The 18,280-nt window shown below is 40.4% G+C and overlaps 2 protein-coding genes across 2 annotated transcripts; both read right to left on the bottom strand.

Annotated features, from left to right (window-relative positions):
* Nucleotides 1-2,598: 2,598 nt before the first annotated feature.
* On the bottom strand, nt 2,599-12,586 carry marchf2 (membrane-associated ring finger (C3HC4) 2). The gene is made up of 5 exons (XM_084011126.1): nt 11,784-12,586; nt 7,054-7,342; nt 6,558-6,753; nt 6,068-6,277; nt 2,599-5,961 (listed from the first exon to the last, which is right to left on the bottom strand). The coding sequence occupies exons 2-5, from the start codon at nt 7,233-7,235 to the stop codon at nt 5,803-5,805; spliced, it is 747 nt and encodes a 248-aa protein (XP_083867252.1). The 5' UTR covers nt 7,236-7,342; nt 11,784-12,586; the 3' UTR covers nt 2,599-5,802.
* A 914-nt stretch (nt 12,587-13,500) lies between these two features.
* LOC311014410 (ras-related protein Rab-11B-like) lies at nt 13,501-17,938 on the bottom strand. Its single transcript, XM_084011009.1, has 5 exons — nt 17,801-17,938; nt 16,401-16,596; nt 16,076-16,269; nt 15,366-15,446; nt 13,501-15,166 (listed from the first exon to the last, which is right to left on the bottom strand). The coding sequence occupies exons 1-5, from the start codon at nt 17,838-17,840 to the stop codon at nt 15,021-15,023; spliced, it is 657 nt and encodes a 218-aa protein (XP_083867135.1). The 5' UTR covers nt 17,841-17,938; the 3' UTR covers nt 13,501-15,020.
* Nucleotides 17,939-18,280: the final 342 nt, after the last annotated feature.

Here is an 18,280-nt window from a genome sequence, read left to right as displayed (position 1 = left end):
TACAGCTACGAGCACCACAGTGGACAAAATGGACCTCTCTTTCGGCCTGAACAATAAGAGCCAACATACCGCCGACACGGCCGTTAAAGAACTACAAAGAATGCTCAAGACTGTCAGAATCAGATTTCCACATGCGGAGATCCTGATCCCCGAGATCAACTTCTCTAGAACCCTCCCCCACGGAGAACAGACTATTCTAACACATCTCAACCAGTACATTACTGCGAACTGTAACTTCATTGAAGCTTTACCACAAGACAAGTTTCACACTGAAAGGGACACGGTTCACTGGACCCGATCCAAGGCAGTTAATATCTCAGAGCACTGGGCTGAGCACCTAAACTAGACTTCCCCACAAGCCTGTGTAATCAGGAGGGGAAGAGTAGTAACAAAAATATCATAATTCTGGCTAAAAATTTCAAACTAACTGACGCACAATTTGCCCTGCTTAACAGGGGTCTTTCATTTATACCCACAGACGGATGCAACAAACAAATTGTATACCAAAGCAGGTTTGACATTCAAAAGTACCACAGAAAACTAAAGCTGTCGGTCTATTTTCAAGATAAGCAGGACTCAAAGCTGCCACCCTTCACCCCAAAATCAGTCTGGACCCCTCCTGTTGGTAAGATCCCCACAGCCATGATCTCATCAGAGCAGATATCTCACATTTTGATACAGCTTTTAGAGTTCTTCCTGTGAAGCCGAACCTCCTCCCTGGAGAAGTTGAGGCACTTAAACAGCTGAGCAGTAACAAACACATTGTGATCAAACCAGCTGATAAGGGCAGCGCAGTTACCATCATGGACAGGTCACAGTACCTCTGGGAGGGTTACCGGCAACTTAACGATACACAGTATTATACCAAGTTAGACAAACCCATCTATTTGGACACAATCCCTTTAAGGGCTAAAATCCTACAGTCACTACAAGACAAAAAAAATGTATTGATTCCAAACAAAAAAACTACTTGTTGGGCAGCTCTGTGCCTAGGGCCAGGCTGTTCTATATGCTACCTAAAATACATAAGGACCCCTCAAAGTGGAGAGTTCCACACGTCATTCCACCAGGCAGACCCATTTTGTCTGATTGTGACAGCGAAACATATTATACAGCTGAGTTCCTGGACTTTTATCTTACTCCTCTCTCGCCAGACATCCCAGTTACATCAAGGATACGTACGATTTTGTACACAAAGTGAAGCAGCTCCACATCCCTGACCACTCCATTCTTTTCACCATGGATATTGATAGTCTCTATACGAATATTGATATTGGCGAAGGCATTAAGGCCATTAAAAACATCTTTCATAAATATCCAGACAAAAAGAGACCGGATAAAGAGCTACTTCAACTACTGGAAATCAATTTGACCAGAAATTATTTTGAATTTGATGGGAAATTTTCCCCCCAAACCAAAGGTACAGCCATGGGGAAGAAATTTGCCCCAGCATATGCCAACATATTTATGGCCCAATGGGAGACCTCGGCCTTGGCAGCATGCAATAAAAAACCTGCACACTACTTTAGGTATCTGGATGACATTTGGGGAGTTTGGACTCATTGGAGAGAGGACTTTGATCATTTTATAACCACCTTAAACACACACTATGCCTCAATCACGCTTAAATCGACGGTCAGTGATGACTGTAGATTTCCTGGACACAACCACTTTTAAACACAGTGACTTCCAGGAAACTCCCAGACTCGAAGTAAAGGTGTTCTTTAAGGACACAGACACTCATGCTCTTCTCCACAAGACAAGTTTTCATCCCAAACACACCTACCGGGGACTAATTAAATCTCAATTACTCAGGTTTCATAGAATATGTACTCAACGCTCAGACTTCCTGCAGGCCACTAAGGTGTTGTTCTCAGTTTTGACCACCAGGGGGTACTGTAGGACTTTTAAAGAAAATGTTTCAGGACTTTCACACTGAGAAAGCCCATTGTTTTGGATCCTCTGTTGCCGTTCATCACTACATATTCTCCCTCTACAGTTCAGTTGGTTAGGGTGGTTAAAAACAATTTTCAATCATTTACACAGGGAACTCAGCTGCTACAAGATCACAGGATTATCGCAGCGTTCAGAAAAAACTAAAACCTGCATGATCATTTAGTTAAAGCTAAACTTAAGACACTTAACAAACCTAGACACGGTCACGGGGAATTTTTTCAGCACCAGAAATGGTTGCGAAATCAATACAACAACAATGTTTTTGGAACAGAATGTTACGGTAACCCCAAGTCGAGAAACTGCGTATACGTCATCAAATGTCAACAATGTGCCATACAATACGTGGGCGAGATCAGTAACACGATGTTGGTTAGGTTCACTCAGCACAGGTATAACGTCCTCAGAAAAAAGAACACTCATACACACCTGGTCCAACATTTCATGCTACATGGTTGGCAGGCTGTTCAGGCCACAGTCGTACAGTGCAATCTAAGGTGGAATAAAGCTCAAAGGTGCAGAAGTGAAAAGATTTGGATCCTGAGACTAGACACTATATATCCCAGGGGCCTTAACGAGAGGTAAACATAATGTTATGGTGAGGGATGGATGGCGTGTGGAACAAAAATTGTGACGGTCAGTGCATCAGACGCTTCGCAGCGACAAAGTTTAAAACTTTTATTCCCCTAACCCACATCAGGATCCAACTCATTTATACACATTCACACACTGATGGCGCAGCATCGGGGACAATTGCGGGTTCAGTATCTTGCCCAAGGACACTTCAGCATGCACACTGGAGGAGCCGGGATTTGCACCACAAATCTTCTGATTGGAGGACGACTTGCTCTACCTCTGAGTAAAAAAGTTAGTCTTGCCTAAATTAACGTTCACCTTTTATTTATCATCAGGTTTTATTTGTTTTCACAAAACAATTCTCAGCTGATTGCAAGTACAGGTCATTTTTGTTGAAAACATCTTTCTTCTTTTTTTTTCTCCACAGCACACCATAAACATCGTATTTATGTTTATAAAATGTTTATAAAAATACTGAAGAACATAAATTACAAATGATTTATAGCAACATACCCAATCTCTTTTTAAAAAATAGATAAATAAAAAAACATGTAAAAAGATGACAAAAATGTTAAGACAACATCACACAACAGAAGTAACATTTAAAAAAAAAATGTAAATCCCATATGTTACGGTTAAAGTGTAAAAACACTTAAAACTCTTTGGAGATGTGAGGATCTGCAGGGACCCTGGGGATGAACAGTGTTGCATATGTAATAGGCGACTTTGAACAAATGTCCAATACTGTAAAAATTAAACATCATAGTCAGACATCTTCTACAATTCAGTTGTTTGTTGAGTAGCTGCACCTCCGCTTGTGACATGGCTTCAAACAGATCCTCAGACTTGGAGTAAAGCCTCGTTCATAACAAACCGTAAACACACGGATGATCAAATGACTCATAAGCTTTTAAGGCCCCCCCGGGTAAATTGCAGGATATAATCCTTTGTTCTGAGATCAAAAACATAAACAAACGATTATCTGGGGCAGTAATGTGGAACAACCCACCACCAGGAGCTAAAAGTACCAAAGTGTGATGTTATGAAAAGGCCAGGACAGGGAAACACCTGCTGGTTACTGGTAATGCCACATGGTAAGCAGTTAATTAAAAAAAAAAAAAGATACTACTCGACATTATGGTGTAAGTGTCCCACCAAACACATACCAAGTTGCGGCGTGATTGTTTTACAACAACGGAAAAGCCAGATTGTTATAAAGTATGTACATTTTTTTTAATTAAAATTAATTAATAACGTTTTGGCCTCTGCACACCATGTTCACAATATGTCAATTCTCAATGCCTCTACGAGAGAAAGTTAATGAAAAGCAGGTAAGAACAAAACACCATTAATAATTAATAAAAAAGTATGATCACTCATTAATAAAATTGTAAATGTCATTCCACTGAAAAGCTCAGGAGGTTAAAAGTCCAGTCTCAGAATTAACAAACCATTCTAGCTTTAGGGTAATTTTTGCCATCGTGCTTTAAACACTTGTTACAATGTTTTTGTTGCACCCCACAGAATTGCAATTATACATTAAAACCCTCACAAATAGTAACACCAGCACAATAATACTGAACCACCAGCAAAACTCAATGTGTTTCCATTACAATTCAAGTTATGGTAGAATTAAGTTTTTCTCATTACTACATGTTGGAGTTTTCATTTTACATCCTGATCCCTTTTCAGATCGCATAGTGTTCACATTGTAACATTCTTTCCATAACCAAGATTAAGTTAAATTAAATAATCAACTAACTGCATGAAGTTATAAACTGGATATCTGTAAACCTGCAGACACTGTTTTTTGTTTGTTTTCTGACTAACCCTAACCCTAACCCTGAGATTATAATCTGCACCAAGTGATATACACAAGAGACGTGACTTCCTTCCTATACAGAGCTTAAATGCTCAGTAACATGACGAGGGCCAGTTTGCACCCCAACAGATGCTGACATCCATCAAATGGATTTAGAAAAGGTTGCAGTGGCTTCCTTGAAAGCAAAAAAAGAAAAAAAGAAAGCTAAAATTAAGCCTTTGTGGTGCTTGCATAATGTACCCACTATGGTCATTGTTGGTGGGTAAAGTTTAACTAAACATCAGCACAGAAAATGTTGTGTTTATCCATCAGATAAGAGACAATGAAGTTTGACCATGTCTTCAATCATAAATGCTTGTTTCCGTTTCCCTGATTCCTGGTGTTATTTAGGAAACTACACACAGAGCAATGTGTATGGTTTTGAAAAAAATTAAACAAGCAAAATAGAAATAATTAAGTACTTTAACAGGCTGTTAAAATTATGTTTTAGTACACTGCATCAGCCACCCAACAACATTCGCGGAAAATGTTGTTTTCTATCAATCAATAAAAGAGCTACTTGCTAAGTGCTGATCATACAAGAACCTCTATGAGGATGCTGTTAAACCCTACTTCAGGAGGAATAGATAACATGTTCATTCTTTAGTGGTTCAAGAAATGTTTTTTTTTCAAACAACAAAAGAAATATACAAGAAATACACAGACACTACAAAAAAAACAATAAAAAAAAGATCAACAGTGCTTGCATGCTAAGTGTGCATGATGGCAGAGGCCTCTTCGTGTACTGCCAAGAGCTCGATGTCCACAGTGTTTTATTGCACTCTTATCTCTGGCTTTAGCAATGCTGTGCTGCCATCCATTCTTGGACGAGATGTAAAAAGAGATGGATACAAAATAAAGTCCAACAACCTTGTGCTGAAATTAAAAGCTTCATCTCAGACAGCATACTTGCATCTGGATTGTGAACAAATCAAAAAAGGATCCATTAGATTAATACAGGATCACACAAGCATTGCTCGAAAGAGCTCCTCGGTGGACAACACTGTGCAGAGAATGCAAGGCCTATGTGGGTTAAGGGCATGCCGAGAAATGCCATCGCAGCTCAACAATGAATGGAGCTGCTGTGCTCCACAGTCATCTGTGAGACCGAGCGGCCCACTCAACAAGTCAGCTTGGTCGTTTCTTCTTCCGTTGTCATTGTTCTTCAACGTTCTCATCGTATCAGCGATGACGACACTGTTCCCACATCTCTGGACTCCATTTAAATGTGCTCATGTCAGCACCCACAGGAGGACTGATTTGTTTTGAAAAAGTGATGTAAATTAAGTACTGACGGGGCAAATATATTTGGTTTGTTTGTTGTAAAAAGCAAAGAGTGCTTCCCTAAAGACTAGCTGGCCGGCGATAACACACTACTATCATCAACTGTCATCAACTATGTCCATTTGGTCTCATACTATACTGTCACTGGCAGACTTCTTTGTCAGTTTGGTAGAGAGCAAGGAATGCTGGGAAGAGTTAGAGTCCTTGGCTTCAGGAATGAGCAGACGTACTTTCTGATTTGTTCTTCTCCACTCTGAGTACAGCTGACAGTGGTAGCGAAAGGACACCTGCAAAGACAACCCGGTATGAGAGAAGTCGGTTAACTCTTCGCTGGTTATTAGTCAACAGGTAAGGCATGCATTTCTATAGTGCTGTACGTAGATGAACTTTTACCAGGGTCCACAGGACATAGATGGTGAAGAGGGCGATAGTGAGTGCTATGAGGCCCACGGCCTGCAGCCAGCTCCCCAGCTGAAGGTGGTCCTGAGCGCCCCTTAGGCACAGCCAGCCTGAAATGGCTGCTAGGGGAGTGATAAACAGGAAGCACACCATGTCACAGAACAGCGTCCTCTTCTCATTGCGAGGGCCGGGATCCCGCAGCCACTGTGGAATAGGAAGCAGGAGACAGAAAGAAAGAGGAGAGGGAGAATATATATGAGCGAAAGAGACGCAAAGGAGATGTTGGACAGACAGGTGGAAGAGAGTTAAGTTAATAAAGAACGGAACACGCAAGCAAAAAGTTGAGAAAGAAAACGCTAAGTATGCATGCAAAGTAATTGACAAACAGCAGCACAACCCAAGGATAGTAAAAAAAAGAAAAAGAAAAAAAAAGATGAGCAGAAAGATTGATGCAGACAAGGCAACCGGCATTGACCTTTGTTACCTCTGTGAGAGGCCTTGGACGGCGCTCGATGCTAAAGTCTGTGTGACAGAGCTCACAGTAGCTGGTGTTGGAAGAGGACAGCCACTTCTCCAGGCAGCTCTTGTGCACCGTGCCCAGGGTGCCTGTGCAGTCGCACGGAGACAGGAGACTCTCGCTGCTGCCTCCTTCGTGGCAAATACGGCATATGGGGCCGTCACTGAGAAAAATAAAACAGATGACAAAAGAGCAACAGTTTAGCCAAATGCAGATATAATTCTAAAATAATCTGGTGGCCAGGTGTGACACACACACACACAAGATAACAGCTATAGGATGGTAGCTCAGAAACGCAGCAGCGGGGCTGGAAGGCCTGAAACGATGCAACAACCAGGACATTTTCAACTATCAAAAGGAATTTCCTGCTTGACGATCCTGTTTCACTGTCTCACGGCACAGAAGCTAGATACTCTTGAAATGCTGTCTCAGCTCGACTTTAAGCTCGAGCCCTGGTCCTCACCTTTGGGTGCTCATGGGCTTGAGCACAGAGGAGAGCATCCGTCCATCTATGGCTGTGACCTGGGTGACGTAAAGTGCCTGACACCTGTCGCCACCAGCTTCCTCCACGCTCTTCCACACACCAGTGCTGCTCGCACAGTCACACATAGAGCCGGGCAGGTGGCAACATCCCCCTGTCGTCATGGTTACAGTGGCCGTAAACGGTGCAGGTGAGGGCTCGAAGGAGAAGGTTGACCTGGGGAGCAGGAAGCAGCAACTCTGCTCTCCGTGGGTTTGGGAATGATTTGTTTCTGCAAGCAGAGAAAATCAGCAGATTTTAGTAATCGCTTTAATTAATTCCACAGCTTCTATATTTGCTTTGCACATTCAGATTATCGATCAACAAATGAATACAAAGTTCTATTATAGCTCAATCTACCCAGCTGTGTATAACAGTTATATTTAAAATTAGCCACACCTTTACCAGCTACAACATTAATGATCCTTACACACGGATGCATTATTCAATTCATTTGTGACTTTCAATGACATAATACAACTTTTTGTGACTGTATGACAAACTATACCATTTGTTTTTAACAACTTTTTATGACATGTTATACTATGATTTTTCTAACACATTTTAAGAGCACACTATACTGACAGGACTGTATTAAGCCCGTCCAACTTGCCTGTCTGCCTGCTCCCTAATTGTTACTGGAGTCCTCCACAAGCACAACAAATACTAATGTTCTTTTACTGAAGTAACTTCTTCATTGCAGGACTTTTATTTGACAGTAGTTTTACACTGTTGTATTCCTACTTTTAATTTAAAAATATATTTTTTAAACCCTCCACCACTGATGTACGAAATTACATAGTGCAGTAAAATATTCAGAAGCTGAAATCTTGCGTCCACTCCACATTGCCGAAATCAGATTAAATATTCAACCATAACATAACCATTTTGTTTTAAAGATAACACTAAGCTACACTTTCTGTACTTCAAGACAACAAACTGACAACAGACACTGCTCTCTCCAACTCTCACTCAAATCTGCACCGCTGTCTCCCAGCAACAAGTCGTACACAATCACAGACAGACCAGATCAAGTGAAAGGTAAAGAAGTTTCTCTGCAGGGTCCTTTTCATAACGCTGTTTGTCAGACACTCACAATAACAATCTGAGCCTGTCAGCCGCAGACACAAGCCTTTTTAGTGGATGTATATTGATGGTGCAGAATTGCCTGTTATGATTACATTATAGCCCTGTTTAGTGGCTGATGGCTGCAGTGTTCTTCCTCATTACTGGACTAATTTTTATTTTATTTTTTATGAGAAAAAGGGTCCAGGTTGACACATGCCTGAGTTTCCCTTTAAAGCAGCACTGCAGCTAGATGCAACAATAGCCTGTTTAGCTGTTCAAGATGAGTGAAATGAAATAGTCAACAGTACAACAGCCCTGTGAAAGTATAAGGATTTTGTCCTTTGTGTACTAATTAATTTCCTGCCATGTGAGAGCAACTAAAGAGGGCCATTTTGCCCAAAGCAGCTGCTAATCCATTGTAAAAACAAGTGTGCTTGTCAGAGTCAGTGAGCGCGATGTGCAGCAGACTGATAAACAGCTGTCTCCTCCTCAGATAACCCCTGACTAAAGATAGTAACAGACAAAGCGCTGAATTTGCTACAGACTGCAGTCATTTGTCTCACTGTTGGAATATTATCCTACAATAACAGACCGTTGGCAGACGGATATTCCTGCGTGAAATGCTTTCATTTTGACAAGACTATAAAGTGCTGCAGGAATGAGTCCTAAAACCTGGAAATGGCTTTGCATTGTGAACGTCTAGTTGACCTCTCCTGGAAGTCTTTTGCTTTTTTTTTTTGTTCGATAAAAATAAGGTCTGTGGTTAACACAAGCTTGAGAGATCTAAAAGTTGATTGTACACAATATAAAATCCTATGTTCTCTATACGGTTGTTGTTGTTTTTTTAAACACAGGGTTTAACATGGCAGATGGTGCAGAAACTCTTGTGTTCATTTATGGGATTTTATGTATGTCTATATTCTATCTCCACATAAATAAGTTATACAAGAATTTACTACAATCATCATCATTAAAGAGCTGACGTGTAATAATTATTCTACTTGAGAAGGAAATAATGTTCTGACTTTGGAGACACCGTCAGAGAAGTGATGTTTCAACTATTATAAATAACTTTTGTATATATCTACAAACAATCAAATACCATCACGGTGAGGGATTATTGTCCAATCTTGTTTGTTATATTAAATATGCAGCCTGAAAAACTGTAAATTAGCCATTCGTCCCAAATATCAAATAATCTTCCTCACACTTTTTGAACCGAAAATAAACGGAGCCAAGATTGCAAATGTTGTGGAGTGTTGGTGAAGCCTGACGGCCTGAACATAGACTTAATCCCACAGATCCTTGTCCACTGACCAAACCATTTCCAAACCAAAAGGCAAACTGCAGTTCCAGCATTAGTGCTCAGCATTATTATTTACGCATGCTGATACAGCATGGGAGACACGATTAAGAGGCACAATCCCTGACCCAAATAAACAAAGAGGGAAAACAACAACGTATCATCCTTTCCGAGTGGTGTACTGAATGTAAACACAGGAATAAAAACAACAACAACAACATATTTTTGATTCTGAACAATAGCAGATAATAATAGTAATAATAATACATTTTATTTGTATTGCACTTTATATTTCAGCAATCTCAAAAAGGGCTACAGAGCAGGTAAAACAATACAAATTAATGCAATTAAAAATATCAGAAGTATCAAGGTCAAAAATAGTTAAAAGGAGAACCAATAAAAGACATTAGCAGAATGCTTGTTTACAGATACACTATGCCATGATTAATTTACTAGGTAGCTAACGTGGCCGTTATTTCATCCAGCTGTGATCCAGGCTTGTCTGGCTATTGTTCAAAAGCAGAATTTAGACAGCCAGGATAAATGACTGAACTATCGTTCAACATATCCGAATGGAAGCAGCTTAGCTCAATCAGTTGCACAAAGGCCAAACCAGAGGCCTGTACTACAAAGCAGGAGTTGGGCTAAGCGAGTTAACTTCAGGCTTAACTCTGGGTTTTCAGTCCTACGACACTGGTTCACTTCTTACCGGGGTAGATCGCCAGGGTAACTTACGCTGCAGAGCTAACCTGCTCCAGAGCTAACCTGCTCCAGAGCTGGTTATGTTCCAGATAAGAACTCAACGTGGATAAAAGTAATTGAGCTGTCACGCACAACATATTAGCTCAATGGAATACACAAATCTAATCAAAGTCAGATCTACTCGTGCCCCTATGATGGGGCAGTGATATTATAATTAACTATAAATACACCGGTATTAAGTTACGCATTCACACAGTCAGTGAGTTTTTGCCAGCTGTCCTTCCTGCATGTTACAGATGAAACTGTTGCCTTTTACCTGGATTATATGTTTAACTTTGTATTTCTGTAAGATTATAGTTTGCTCCTCGTACGTGAAATACGCCGCTCTGCTGCCGTAGACTGATCCATGTATGTGATTGGTCAAATGCTGCAAACGCCGCCTCTCATGTGCACGCGCTCATAGCTGGACAGGTAAACCCTGGGTTGAGTTAACGAGTTGATAACCAGCTTCGTGTGACCGCTTATCTCCGATTGCCTTTGTTAGGGTAACTTAAGCTGGATCTCTGAAAGATACCCTGGGTATGTTGAACTGGCTTCGTAGTACAGGCCCCTGGGTTGATTTACCGAGTTGATAACCAGTGTCATGTGACCGCTTATCTTTGATTGCAGTTGTTAGGGTTACTAGCCGGGATGAATGTGAAATCCCGGCTTAATCCCTTATCTAGGTTTTGTGCAATAGCACTCAGGTTTGTTTCAAGTTCTTCACTCATCACAAGCAAAACAATTACAGAGAAGTGGAAGTCACTGGCAATGAAAATCTAAAGTGTTCCAACAATGCAAATTAAATATGTATAACAAATAAAAACCTCATCATGCAAGAAGAAACTAAAAGAGAATACAAACAAAACAGCACAACTAGAAATAAGGGTTAAAATATAGCAAAATAATTCAAGTGTAGTAATGTAATGTAGTAATTGCAACTGAATATACTAAATGTAAAATGTTATGTAGTAAATATATAAACATTAATTATTACCAGTGGTGGAGGAAGCATTCAGATATTTTGCTTCAGTAGAAATACCGCAGTGTAAAAGTAAAGTAAAAGCCCTGCATAAAAGTACAAAAACTATCAAAGTAGACTTGCAGAACCAAACGTAAAAGCATTAATCGTGCAGAGGGTTATTTCAGAATAAGATACATTACTGGATTATAATGATTAAGGCTCTTCAACTGAAGTTGAGACATTTAGTGGATACAAACCTGCGTTACCTATATATTTAAACAGACATAGTAAACAGTTGTAAAACGAGTTATAAAAAAGGGTAAAATGTCGAGAGATTACTATTGATAACAGGTATTGACGTGGCGGAGTAAATCAGCTGTGTGTAGCTTTGTATGTAAGCTATGCGGTGACATTAGAAGTGATTATCCAAGTTATTTCCCCCAATTACCATTACTTTTGTATCAAAATCACCTGGTCATCGTCTGTCAAATAACCAGTTAGTGTCGTTACAGCTGTGTTGTTTGCTAGCTTCCAGCTGCCAGTAGCTAGCTGCTAGCCGTCAGAGTAGTAACGTAAAAAAACAAAGCGCCTACTCACCCTGGCGTCTTCCTGATACAAGCGTCTCACGGCCGCCACAATACACTGGTGTTTCCTTCTTGTGTCATGTTGAAACCATATGTGTGAATAAACAGCAAACTGCCCCCGCTAGCTAACGATGCTTTCTCGGCTCGGCGCCGTGCTAACTAAGCTAGCAGCCCTCAGCTGATAACACACAGCGGCAACAGAAGGCCAGGCTTCCGCTTCCCCAGAGCTTTAAATAAAGCCCGGAGGCTCATCATCATCATCATCATCGTCATCATCATCATCAGCTGTCTGCCTCTGATGCGGTGGAGAGAGACGGAGGGCAGACAAGTGCAAAACACCGACCGGGACGAGTTCAAACGGGACCGTGGATCACAACAACAACAGCTTGTTGCCAAGGGAAGGAAGGAGGGGGGAGGAGAAGAAGGAGGACGAGGAGGGGGTCACCGGGAACGTCTCCGGGCACAACAAAGACATTTAAACGGACCCCATATGATTTCTACACTTTTAAATTTATTTTTTATTGGTGTTTCCACTTGAAAACAATAGTGTGTGTGTGTGTGTTTGCTTTTAAATATACATACAGAAAATAATTTATTGTCTACACGATGTTTATATGCCATCACATTTCACCACATGCAGTATATCGGTATATGGCAACAGCAGTACATTTATTTTGAAAATAACCTAACAAACAATGATTGGTTCTAAACGTTTTTATTGGGTAATCAAAGTACTTGTCTTTTATTACTTATTTTAAATGGCTTGTTTTCTCTGCAATGCTTACCTGTATTCATTTTTATTCAGTGTGTTTATGGTTTATATATATATACTGTATATATATATATATATATATATATATATATATATATATATATATATATATATATATATATATATATATATATATATACACACACACACATGCATGCAGCCCACACTATTTGGTATAGATATATAATTGCTGTACAGCAAAAGTAATGGTATACATTTTGGTGACTTTTTTTTAATGTAATAATTGTGTCTGGATCAAGCCATGTGTAACTGCTCTCTGAAACTAAGTAAATATATACATCATACATACATATATATGCACACATATACATATTATTTTAATATATAAGATCTGAGAGGGGTTGCCATATTCTGAAAAAAATGTCACCATACACCAACAGATTATCATTTAATATGTATTATAATTTATTAAAAGACCATAAAGACCATCTCTGATCGAAGCCTCACGTAACAGAGAGGATGACTTCTCTGTTAACTTATGAAAGTTATATCAGTCGTCCAGCCAATAGGGTCAAGAAGACCAGTTTTGGCAGCAGGACCACTGGATCAGGTATTACCCTCAAGATGCAACTGGAACACCTGAAGTATGCCTGATCACCTTTCAACAACATCGGACAAACCATAGTCTTACAACTGCATGCTGAATACAATCTAAATTATGGAGAGCTACTTATTTAAATATTTGATTTTGGAGGGGCATTGATTAGATGGTGTTATACCATTTTGAGGAGCCAGCCATCATAGGTGTAGATTTAAAAAGACGGCCCATCAAACGGACTTGAACGCAGCTAGAGCCTGTGTGATCTTTGCACCAACATTCCCTAACCCATCAGTTGACACAAAAGTTGCTACACAACAGTGTGGTGGACACAGCATTGACTTTCGGGTACGCAGTGACTAATGTATCCCAAAATAAATCTGTCTCCTACACTACATGGTCATGCGGATCAGGTTTATTTATGCTTCAGTATTTTCTGTGTAATTCAAAAGGGGCAAAAACAACTTTACATTTGCTGTCTTTGCACACTTTTGAAGAAAAGTGAAATGTTACAAGACATTATACATCAAATCGATCTCATTTCTCCCATGTGAGTGAAAAAAGGGGGAATTTCCGCCAATCACACAAACAATTTACGTTTCCGATATTCAGCTTCACTTTACCAACCTGATGGTGTGAAAGTGTTACAAGAAGAGCATTTTTTAATTGGTTATTTTTTTTAGTTTGAATGTTCACAGGTCATACACATCTTTATCCATTACCCTTAACAGATAATCACATTCAAATGACAGCAAAAGGGTGTTTGAGTACATGAAAGGAAAATCCTGTCTGGGACAAAAATAAAACACCACATTTAGTGCTTTTTTCCCTCCTCTTTTTAGTCAACAGTGATTCCTTTAGGACCTCCTTGATAAAGACATTTGTACATACATTACATTAAAATTATATGGTGATTTGTTCCATTGAAATGATTGGACATAAGTGCAAAAGAGATTTTCATTTTTGAAACAGATTCCTAAAAGAGTTACAGGGTAGACACATGGCTTGATCCAGACTGATAATATTTTTACACACACAAAAAATAACATCACTTTTGCTGTACAGCATTACATGTCTTTAGCAAATAGCGTGGGTTGGTTTGCCAAATACAGCAATGAAATGCAACTTTAGCAGCCTTGAACACGCTTAGATGAGAAAACAAGACAATTGTTAAGATTGCGCCTACTTTGGTATCTCTGTGCACTAAGATTAACACACTCACAGACAATTAAAAACACTTCAATTCTTTCACACTTGCCCATATTAAGCAAACTGCAGCCAGCCTGCTCCATGGCTCATGCTAATTTAATACCACAGTGGGTGCAAGGGCTCAAAAGGAACAAGGAAATTAAAAATCAAAGGAGGCAAATAGAAAATCCAGACAGAGCAGAGAACAAATCAAAACTCCAGCGGTTTCTTCTTCTCCTCATCTCTTCTACAGCGGCATTGCATGACAGGAAGAATCGGGTCAATCACGACATGAAACCGCTGTAGCAGATCACGACAAGAGTCTTTCATTGCAAGCTGAGAAAAAGGTGAGGCAAGTAGAAACCAGTTGAAGCACTGACATGCAGGTCCACTGATCCCTCACCATTCCTTCAACAGGAGCAGGTCAATAGGATCATAGAGGCCAGTTAACTAAAAAAAAAAAAAAAAAAACTGTAGCTTCAAGATCAACCTCTTAAGCTGTAAATGATTGTAGACAGGTTCTTCTGAAATCAGAGGAAGAAGGAAAACAAAACAAAAAAACAAGAAGAAGAAACCAGCATAAAAGGAATGTCAAGTGCAAGAGTCTTGATGTCACAGACTTTTGAACCCACAAGGGCGTTATGTCAGCAGCATGACAACTGAAGTAAACCAGAGGTGACGAGATGAAAGGACCGACAGAGAGTCAAACAGGAAAAAGGAAAATATGAGCATCACAGGCTTTGGCAGCAAGGGAGTTTGCTGCCCCGCTGCCCGTCCATGGTTGGAGGGAGGCTTATGTCCACTACGTTGTTGCCTGGAGACTCGTCATGTGCAGATCTGTCCGATATTTGCTTCTGAGAGACAATACGGTAGATTTCTGTGGGAGGAACGGTGACTGTTCAGTAAAACCTCTCACCGATCTATTTATTTAAATGTTCATTGAGAGGTCATATAACTTAGCATCCTTACAAAACAGTCATAGGAGAGATAGATAAAAATAACTACTTGCAAAAAACTGAACAAAATTAAAATGAAACAGTAACCTGCACGTTATGACAGTTTATTTATTTTCCTACCTGTGAGGATATTCTTAAAGGCTTCTTCTACATTAGTGGAGTCCAAGGCGGAGGTTTCAATAAATGAGATGGAGTTTTTTTCTGAGCAGAAAAAGATGATGAAAATAATGTGAGTGTATGTCAACGATGGACAGTTTGGACAATAAACAATACATAACATTCTAGTAGAAATTCAACTAAGTGGTTCAGGTACACTACAGGCAAAGGAAGTGTTGTTTCATGCACTGCACAATTTAAGAGATTTGTATCTTTTGCATGAAGTATAAAATATAAAAATATATTTCATTGTCTGTCTTGTGCAAATAACTGGTCATATTAGGCGTACCCAAGGAAATACATGAACATATTTATCAATGTTTTTCATCTCGAGGACATAGTCATTAAATGTTCAGGTATTTTAAGATATGTCCAAAACCAGTACTTTTAAAATCAAGCCAAAACAAAATGTTCAGTAAATATGCTTGAAAATCATCAGTAATATGTTTGTGAATGTGTAATAAATCCAGTGACAAGAGACCAAAACTGCTACTGTTACACAATCCGTGCAGGCGTAGGGAAACCAGTTAGTTTAAAAACCAGTTGGGATGTAACACTGGTGTGTAGATAATGGTTCAATGTGTTTGATGTTGCAGAGATGCTGTTCAGATAATTACATGGCTCCATTTTAAATGCAATGCAGTTTCCCTAATGGCAACACCTAAATAATTTACCTGCGAAGGCTCGGGCCTCATCGGTTGGCACCGCCCTGAGGTGGCGGAGGTCACTCTTGTTTCCAACCTGCATGATGACAATGTTGTTGTCAGCGTGGTCCCTCAGCTCCTTCAGCCAGCGCTCGATGTTCTCATACGTCAGGTGCTTGGCGATGTCGTAAACCAGGAGAGCTCCGACTGCACCCCGGTAATATCTGGTGAGCAGAGCAAAGAAGAGCAGTTGATGAATCAAAAGCGTCCGCTAAATAATCTAAATATTAATGTAAATAACCAAACAATCATAAATCTAACAAATACCGCAGACAAATTTAAAAAGGAAACTGACGCTGAGGTGATTGCTCTGTAGCGTTCCTGTCCAGCTGTGTCCCAAATCTGGGCCTTTATCGTCTTGCCGTCAACCTGGATGCTGCGGGTGGCGAACTCCACCCCAATGGTGCTCTTGCTCTCCAGATTGAACTCATTCCTCGTGAAACGCGACAACAGGTTGCTCTTCCCCACTCCAGAGTCTCCGATAAGTACAACTAGAACCAAAACACAGAAAAACGTTAAGCAGCAGCCATGCGGTGTCAGTCTGACAAACTGGAAAAAGATAAGCGGGGCTGTTCATCTTTAATCAATATTTTGTTTTACAGCACTAATACATAGCATAGTCATTGAAGCTAACCTTTGTAGATAACAACCAAATAAAGTGCAATCTCTACCCAGCACTATGCTGTAGTGTATACACACTTTTACCTACTGGCACGTACGGTTGTTAACGGACCCCTGTCTGGGAAGTTGAGAACAAATAATGTGATCAGGAGCAGCACAGCAAATATAAATATGTAAAGCAGCAGTTAAGCGTCAGCAGGTTAGCTATCTTAAGTAGCAATAGCCTTAGCTTTAACGTTAGATGACTCGTGAAGGGAACGTTTTACAATAAAGCTAGTGTATTGGACGACAGAGGGCGGCTGTTGAATAGCTATCAATTCTAGGTATACTTTACGGTGGTCTCAAGTGAGTAGCTACCGTGTTAGTAAGCTAGCCAAGCCAGTTATTTGCCTTGACGTTAGCCTGCTAAGTCACTACTCCTGGACTAGCGTGTTGGATCACGACTTGCAGGTCTACAACTCCTAAAGACGTGTTAAGAGAGAGGGAGATCAGGAGCAGCACAGAGAAATATGTCAAGCAGCGGTTAAATTCGTTGCTAGGCGGTGTCAGCAGGTTAGCTAGCTTAACTAGCATTAGCTTTATCGCTGGATGAGTCGCGAAGGGAATCAGTTTTAAAATGAAGCTCGTGTCTTGAGGGCGATTGTTAAATAGCTACCACTTCTACGTGAACTTAAAGGTCGTTTAAGTGATAGGTTTTAACGGCCGAGTAGCTATCATGTAAGCAAGCTAGCTAGCTAGCTTACCTCTTTGCCCAAACGTTACCCTGCTATGTCACTAGCATTAACTGCCATCGCCCCGGATTCGCTTATTGGATCGCGAGTTGAAGGTCTACGACTACTAAAGACGCGTTCAGACCAACGTGCGGTAACGTTACACGCTGCTATGTGACCTCGTGATCGGGATTACAGAATGTGTTCGTGTTATTGACTGCCGTTTCGCCAACTACTAACGGTGGTAGAGCTAACTTTAGCATTAAGCTCGGTTTACTTCCTCAGTTCGTCCTGCTGTCATCGAACTTTCACAAACACGGCTACAAGCAGTCATTCGGCCACCTCGAAAAGAAAAGAAAATTACCTTTGAACAAATAGTCGTACTCGTCATCTCGGGTTCCCATTTTAAAGACTAGTTTTTGTACTTTTTAAGTACTTTTTCCTCACAAACAACAACAGTCCCAGCCCACCGGCAGCTAGTAGGGAGGCAGTGGCACCGCCCTCCAGGAAGAGAACGAGCACGTGAGTTCAGGAAGCCATTCTTAGACCAATTGAATTTGTTATCACAGTGAGTGACACATACGCTAACCAATCATCTGCGTTCATTGACAAAGTCGGCCAGTCACCAAGCTTTTATAGTTTGCTTGTGGTCTGGAGATGATCCTCTTTTGGCTGTTCTGTGTGGAGAGTTTCCTCTTTATTGGTAGGAATGGACACTTGATGCTCACTTTATCTGAAAGGACTCCGAGTGGCCTTTTCAGATATTTCATATAATTCGTGACCTTTCGTGTAGCGCCAGCATCAGGCCAAACACGTCAAAATCTAATAAATGGACCTGCATTTA

This window comes from Eutrigla gurnardus (assembly GCF_963514095.1).
Source record: "Eutrigla gurnardus genome assembly, chromosome: 6".
Taxonomy (NCBI): Eukaryota; Metazoa; Chordata; class Actinopteri; order Perciformes; family Triglidae; genus Eutrigla; species Eutrigla gurnardus.
This window is presented reverse-complemented; position numbering and strand designations above follow the sequence as displayed.

Bases quoted from the DNA above. Each gene is read 5' to 3' on its own strand.
- LOC311014410 (XM_084011009.1), bottom strand. From the start codon at position 17,840: ATGGGAACCCGAGATGACGAGTACGACTATTTGTTCAAAG. The intron at 16,270-16,400 runs GTCAGTTTCCTT...TCTGCTCACCAG, and splicing joins TACAGAGCAATCACCTCAGC to ATATTACCGGGGTGCAGTCG. The intron at 15,167-15,365 runs GTAGGAAAATAA...TTCCTCCCACAG, and splicing joins CTTTAAGAATATCCTCACAG to AAATCTACCGTATTGTCTCT.
- marchf2 (XM_084011126.1), bottom strand. From the start codon at position 7,235: ATGACGACAGGGGGATGTTGCCACCTGCCCGGCTCTATGTGTGACTGT. The intron at 6,754-7,053 runs GTGAGGACCAGG...TATTTTTCTCAG, and splicing joins AAGCCCATGAGCACCCAAAG to TGACGGCCCCATATGCCGTA. The intron at 5,962-6,067 runs GTAAAAGTTCAT...TTGTCTTTGCAG, and splicing joins TCTATGTCCTGTGGACCCTG to GTGTCCTTTCGCTACCACTG.